This window comes from Vipera berus, assembly GCF_964194415.1.
Source record: "Vipera berus genome assembly, chromosome: W".
NCBI lineage: Eukaryota > Metazoa > Chordata > Lepidosauria > Squamata > Viperidae > Vipera > Vipera berus.
Genome location: NC_138210.1, coordinates 73,267,554 through 73,274,782, shown reverse-complemented (window position 1 = coordinate 73,274,782; position 7,229 = coordinate 73,267,554). Strand labels below are relative to the sequence as shown.

General features: G+C 48.2%; 1 protein-coding gene across 3 annotated transcripts; it reads left to right on the top strand.

The window, feature by feature from the left end:
• Positions 1 to 713: 713 nt before the first annotated feature.
• MDP1 (magnesium dependent phosphatase 1) lies at positions 714 to 5,850 on the top strand (the record flags this gene model as incomplete). Of its 3 annotated transcripts, XR_014028283.1 has the most annotated exons (7): positions 714 to 750; positions 1,446 to 1,506; positions 2,295 to 2,405; positions 3,472 to 3,579; positions 4,216 to 4,301; positions 4,657 to 4,768; positions 5,209 to 5,289. XR_014028283.1 is itself a non-coding variant. In XM_081341974.1 (6 exons), the coding sequence occupies 6 exons, from the start codon at positions 714 to 716 to the stop codon at positions 5,313 to 5,315; spliced, it is 510 nt and encodes a 169-aa protein (XP_081198100.1). In that variant the 3' UTR covers positions 5,316 to 5,850. The 3 variants fall into 3 exon arrangements, 2 of the variants coding, with proteins under 2 accessions (XP_081198100.1, XP_081198101.1); XM_081341974.1 differs by lacking the exon at positions 4,657 to 4,768 and having other exon boundaries at positions 5,209 to 5,850; XM_081341975.1 differs by lacking the exon at positions 5,209 to 5,289 and having other exon boundaries at positions 4,657 to 5,151.
• Positions 5,851 to 7,229: the final 1,379 nt, after the last annotated feature.

Genomic DNA, 7,229 nt, shown 5'->3' with positions numbered 1-7,229 from the left:
CCCCCTCAGTCCTTCCTCTTCCTCCTCTTCTCCACAATCCCCCCTCCCTCCTAGCACTGATGACGTTCCCTAGTCGGGTCACGAAACGTCTGCAAGGAAGCCACCCAGCTCAGAGAGCAGCAATCAAATCCCCCCACCACCACCCGCCCATCATTTCTTTCGCCCCCGTTCGAAGTTACGACGGACGTGCTGGCGAGGAGGGGAGGGCTCCAGCAGCCCAGCCCCCCCAAAGCCCCCCCAAAGCCTCCCCCATCTCCCATTAACCCTCTCCAGCCCAACAAGGGAGGTTGCAGCTCCCTGCCAAGTTGCGAGCTGGGAGGCAAAGCGGATCTCCCGCGAGGCCGGATCGTTCCCGATCCCGGATTCCTGCGCGGAGCTAGCCAGCTCCCCTCCGGGAGGATCGGGGTTAACCGTCAAAGGAGGCGGGCAGGAACCCGGCTCGCTGCGGCTGCGCTGGCTCCGCTTGCGCGCTTTCCGGCCGGCCGGGGCAGGAAGATCGGGGACTTCCCAGTTTGGATTCTGAGGATCGGCTGAGGATCGCCCCCGCCCCCCGCTCCGCCCTGCCCCGCGCCTGGTGCGTCCATCGCAACCTGCATTTTTTTTTTTTTGCGCCCAAACCGGGCTCTGCGCGCAGGTCTGGTGGCCAGGGAGCTGCGCCGATCCTATGCCCCTACACACACACGCCTCTCCTCCTCCTTTCGGACAGGCAGGCGATGAGTAGGAAACCCGCCTTGGTGGTGTTTGATCTGGGTGAGCGGATTGGGTTGCGCGCCCATCGTCCTGGGCTGTGGGTGGGGATTAGGGGAAGGGGAGTGGTTGACTTGCCTTGGTTTGGGGGGGGGGGTTGGGTAGATTGGGGAAGCCAGGAGGGTCTTCCTCTTGCATTTGGGGGCAAGAAGGGACCCCCCCCCAAAAGAATCAGTCTCTCTCTCTCTCTCTCTCTCTCTCTCTCTCCTCCCTCCTCCATCTCTCCCTCCCTCTCTCCCTCTCTCCCTCTCTCCCTCCCTCCTCCATCTCTCCCTCCCTCTCTCCCTCTCTCCCTCCCTCCCTCCTCCATCTCTCTCTCTCTCTCTCTCCCTCCCTCCTCCATCTCTCCCTCCCTCTCTCCCTCTCTCCCTCCTCCATCTCTCCCTCCCTCTCTCCCTCTCTCCCTCTCTCCCTCCCTCCTCCATCTCTCTCTCTCTCTCTCTCTCTCCCTCCCTCCTCCATCTCTCCCTCCCTCTCTCCCTCTCTCCCTCCCTCCTCCATCTCTCTCTCTCTCTCTCCCTCTCTCCCTCCCTCCTCCATCTCTCCCTCCCTCTCTCCTTCTCTCCCTCCCTCCTCCATCTCTCTCTCCCTCTCTCTTTCTCTCTCTCCTTCCTCCATCTCTCCCTCCCTCTCTCCTTCTCTCCCTCCCTCCTCCATCTCTCTCTCCCTCTGTGTGTGTGTCTCTCTCTCTTTTTCAGATTATACCTTGTGGCCTTTTTGGGTGGACACCCACGTGGATCCCCCCTTCCAGAAAAAGAGGTGAGAAAGAAAAAGGGGGGGTCTGTTGCTGCAGAAATGGTGGTGGTCCTCTTTAATTTTTCCGTTCCCCCCCCCCTTAGAAACGGAGAAGAGGAACTGGATCAAGGATCTAAAACAGTTTTTCTCAATCACAGAAACTTTGAAAGGGATGGACTTCAACTCCCAGAATTCCTCAATCAGCAAAACAAGCAAAGAAACAAGCAAACAAACAGCCTGAATTGAATTGAATTGAATTGAAAAGTTTACCTATTGAACTCTGGGGGTTGACGTCCACCCGTACTGGCTAGAGAATGCTGGGAGTTGAAGTCCATCTGTGCTGGCTCAGGAATTCTGGGAGTTGAAGTCCACGAGTCACAAAACAGCCAAGGTTGCCTACCCCTGGTAGGGTTTCCTGCCTGAGCAGGGTGTTGGACTAGATGACCTCCAAGGTCCCTTCCAATATTATTATTGTTGTTGTTGTTGTTGTTTATTGTTTATTATTTTTATTGTTTATTGTTTATTATTATTATTATTATTATTATTATTATTATTATTATTATTATTATTATTATTATTATTATTATTATTTGAATTTTGGGCTTGCTTGTGGTCCTAAGTTGAGGAGTGCCTGTAAAAGAGTTGTAGAATCAGGTCCGGCTTGATTGACGACCATGAACTCGTGATGAAAATTCCCATGCCAGTTATGGTCGTAAGTCAAGAACTACCTGTAATTTTTTTTATTTTTATTTTTTGGTCTTCTGATTGACTCGGAAACGAGCTAAACCACTTCCTGTCCGAATTCTTCACAGCGATGGCTCGGTCCAAGACCGGAATAAGCGGCCTGTGAATCTCTACCCCGAAGTGCCGGAAGTCCTGCAGCAGTTGCAGAGCAAAGGGATCGCCATGGCAACTGCCTCTCGGTAAAATCTGGGCCTGGTTCTCTGAAAACTTTCCTCGTTGATATAGGCCGCACACCCCTCTATACACACCCGTTGTGGTGAATTAAGGCCCCCTTGGGGTCTTTTTCTAGTTTGCAGGGAGCCCTCGACTTTCAACCGTTTGTTTAGCGACTGGTCGTTCAAAGTGACAAGGGCGCTGAAAAAAATGACTTAGAATCAGTCCTTGCACTTACAGTCCATGCTGGCTGGGGAATTCTGGGAGTTGAAGTCCTTAGCTCTTACAGTGGCCAAGACTGGACTCCCTTGTTTTTCACACCAGGGTGCGTGCAGGGAGCTGCATTGTTCATGACCAAGAAGCTTTGAGAAGGAGAATAGGAATAGGAATAGGAATAAGAATAGGAATAGGAATAGGAATAGAATAGAATTATAGAACAGAACAGAATTGAATTATAGAACAGAACAGAATTGAATTATAGAATAGAACAGAACAGAACTGAATTATAGAATAGAACAGAACTGAATTGAATTATAGAATAGAATAGAACAGAACAGAACAGATAGAATAATACAATAGAATATAGCAGCGTTTCCCAACCTTTAGGAACTTGAAGATGCGTGGACTTCAACTCCCAGAATTCCCCAGCCAGCTATGCTGGCTGGGGAATTCTGGTAGTTGAAGTCCACGCATCTTCAAGTTCCTAAGGTTGGGAAACGCTGGAATATAGAGTAGAGTAGAGTAGAGTACAGTAGAATAGAATAGAATAGAATAGAGTCAGAGTTGAAAGGGACCTTGGAGGTCTTCTAATCCAACCCCCTGCTCAGGCAGAAAACCCTATTCCATTTCAGACAAATGGTTCTCCAATCTCTTTTTAAACAACATGCTAGCACGCCTTAGGTTGACCTCAGCTAGTTTTAGGAGGAGGGCTTCTGCTGTTCCCAGCTTATTTGCTGAGTGCAGGTGGGGATTCAAATCAAGGCTTCCTTTAGCAAACCGAGGTAAGTCATAGTGTTGTGAGAACATGCCCTATTTGGGGTGAAAATTGGTCCCTGTTGTGGGACCTCAAGCGTCTGGTTTTTCACCTCTCAGGACAGGCGAGATCCAAGGAGCCAGACAACTCTTAGACCTTTTCGGCTTGAATCGCTACTTTCGGTACACAGAAATCTACCCCGGCAGTAAAACCACCCATTTCCAAAGGTAAAAAGAAACTTTGGGGTCTTGATTTATCCCCCTGGATGTTGGAACCGGCAGTGGGGGCAGACTGGTGTAAAATCCCAAATCCATCTTTGCCTTTTCTCACATCTCCTCTCTGGCCTTCTCAAAATTGAGTAAAATTTTTTTTAAAAAAAATAATCTTAACCGTGATTATCAGCTTCTGGCATGTAAATCTTATTTGTGGCGTCATCTATTTCTGTGGGTTTGTGGTGTTCCCCCAGATCTGACGAGGGTGGTCAGGCACTAGATCCCTTTGGAGGATCACTCTTGAAGGATCAAGCAAGCGTGCCCTGTCTCTTGCAGGGCCTGCCCTATGAAATACACATAGTCCTTTGACTTACAACCACTTGTAAACGTTGCTGGCTGGGGCATTCTGGGAGCTGAAGTCCACCCGTCTTAAAGAAGTTTGGCAAAGTTGGCAAAGCACTACTCCAAAGAATGGGAAAGCTTAGCTGGAGGGTGGGATAGTGGTTGAGGACCTTTTATAGACCGGACAACCATTTAAACCAGGTTTGTGCAAGGTCTCCTGCCTTGAGCAGGGGGTCAGACTAGAAGACCTCTGAAGTGCCTTCCAGACCTGTGATACTCTGATCTATGTTCTGCTTGTCTCCTCTCCAGGTTGAATCGGCAGAGCGGCATCCCGTTTCATCAAATGCTCTTTTTCGATGACGAAAGCCGCAATATTCGCGACGTCAGCACGCTAGGTACCCTTAAAAGATTGTGCATGATGGGACTTTAGACCCTTCCACTCTCTGAGCATCCCCTGAGTTTAAGGATTCCAGGTCTGGGCCTGAAGGAGGGTAACTAAAAGGATCAATTGTCCCTGTTCACACAACCCATTCAGTCAAGCTCATCTCCTTCGGTCGAGTAAGCCAATGGCCGCAGCCAGGTTAAGCTGGGCTGGTAAGTTCTGGTCCCGCCTTAGTCATGAAAGCTGGCTGGGTGGCTTTGGGCCAGTCACCAGGAGACGGTGACTTCTAGTGCTACCTCAGGCATGAAAGCCAGCTGGGTGACTTTGGGCCAATCACTAGGGGACAGTAAGTTCTAGTCCTGCTTCAGGCATGAAAATCAGCTGGGTGACTTTGGGCCAATCATCAGGAGATGGTGAATTCTAGTTCCGCCTCAGGCATGAAAGCTGGCTGGGTGACTTCGGGCCCATCACCAGGAGACGGTGAGTTCTAGTTCCACCTTAGACATGGAAGATGCTAGGTGCCTTTGGGCCAATCATGAACAGACAGTGAATTTTAGTTCTGCCTCAGACATGAAAGTCAGCTGGGTGACTTTGGGCCAATCATCAGGAGACTGTTAGTTCTAGTCCCACCTTAGACATGAAAGATGCTGGGTGACTGGGCCAATCACCAGGAGACTGAGAGTTCTAGTCCCACCTTAGGCATGAAAGCCGACTGGGTGACTTTGGGCCCATCACCAGGAGACAGTGAGTTCTAGTCCCACCTTAGGCATGAAAGGTGGTGGAAGGAGGAAGGCGTACCAGGCATGTTTGCCTCCTTACTTATAGAGTAATAAAAGTGGAATAAAAAAAACAAATGAATATAAACATTGCGATACGCAAAGGTGGCTGACGTACAACTTGTTCCTGTTGTTTTGTCTTAGGAGTTGTGTGTGTCGCTGTCCCAAGCGGCATGACTCTTTCGCTCCTCCAGGAAGGCATGGAGAGTTTCGCACGCTGTTCTGACGCTCTTCCAGCCAACAAAGTTTAAACCTCAAACTTCCGGGAACTCATTCTTCTGTTTTCCCGCGTGGGAAACACCGGTTGGGAATTATGGACCCTATCTAATTATCTGTTAGACGGAAAGTGATGGAGCATCTGCCTCCACTTTCCTTCTTAAAGAAATTTGTTTTTGTCCTGTGGTTAGAACAGACCGGGATTCTCCAAACGTGGCCCCTTTAAGACTTGTGGACTTCAACTCCCAGAATTCCCCAGCCAGAATGCTTTAAGGCGGATGGACTTCCAGAATTCCACAGCCTGCCTACTTTAAGATGGGTGGACTTCCACTCCCAGAATTCCCCAGCCAGCAAGGGTTTACCAGAATTCAGCATGGATAAGAACAAATGTGGCTAGACTACTCCATTTTTTTTTGACAGGATAATTGTCTTAATAGACAGTGGGAAAACGGTCGACGTAATATATGGCCTGGGAGTTGAAGTCCACGAGTCTTAAACGGTCCACATTTGGAGACCCCCTGCATTAGACCCGCAAAGGGTTCGTGTTTGTGACTTTCATCCCAATAAAACATGGAAAATAAATCTTTTCTTTCCGTTTATCAATTAGTGCAGTGACTGCGGGCAATTAATCAGGTTTAAATGGTGACTTAGACGGGTGGAAAAGAGGCAAAGTCACCCGGGATCGCATAGCTAACATCCAAAAGATAAGAAAAACAACCAAAAGTTTCCAAAAAGATTTTTATTTTTTCTTCCCTGGTTCTACTAATGGCCTTGGCGTAGTAGACTATAAACCATTGTTTCTCAAACTTGAAGACATGTGGACTTCAATGCCCAGAATTCCCCAGCCAGCTGTAGACTACAGATAGTCCTCCACTTACAACAATTCATTTAGTGACCACTCAAAGTTACAACGGCACTGAAAAAAGTGACTTATGACCGTTTTTCCACATTTACGACCGTGGCAGCATCCCCAGGGTCATGTGATCAAAATCCAGAGGCTTGGCAACTGACTCGTATTTATGACGGTCGCAGCGTCCCCCGGGGTCAGGTGATCCCCTTTTGCGACCTTCCAACAAGCAAAGTCAATGGGGAAAGCCGGTTTCACTTAATGACCGTCTAGCTAGCTTAACAATTGTAGGGATTCGCTTAACAACGGTGGCAAAAAAAGATCATAAAATGAGGTAAAACCTGCTTAGCAATCAAAATTTGAGGCTCAATTCTGATCATAAGTCGAGGACTTACCTGTGTAACAAATGGTAGGAGACCTCTAAAAATAGGGGCGCATGATGGCCAGGAAGCAGGAATTAGAACACAGAGCCACAAAATAATTCAAAATCCTTCTTTTGTTCAATATTTTAAAAAGTAGGGTGACGTCAGCAGGCGTGACGTCCAACCCAACGTGAATTGGTGGAAGAGAAGTTGAGGTAATAATACACTTTTTGTATGTGTACACTTTGAGAGGAAGCAACTAAATTTCGTTTTCAATGCATGCCGTTGATAAAGGTTATCTACTGTAATCTAATCTTTTTCCAAGCATAGACATTCCCCAGGTTGACCTCTCTATCCAGGAAAACTGGAAGGCAACAAAAAATGAGTGAATGGAAGCCAAAGGAGGTGAAATGTTATCACCAATGATACTATAGATAGAAAAGATAATGACCTGTAAGGAGATAACCAGGATCTATTCCTAAGCAAACGGGCTGAAGTATTTTTTTTAAGTCTAGTGCAGTGCAGGCAACTTTTAAGAGCTGTGGACTTCAACTCCCAGAATTCCTCCTGGCTGAGGAATTTTGGGAGTTGAAGTCCACAGGCCTCAAAGTCACTGAGATTGAGAGACAGTGGTCTACAACCACAAAGTCACATTCAGAAGCAGCTCACACCTTCCTAAGTCACCCGGGTACAAGAAGGGGTCCAGCCAATGGTGGCATTCAAATAGGTGAACAACCGGT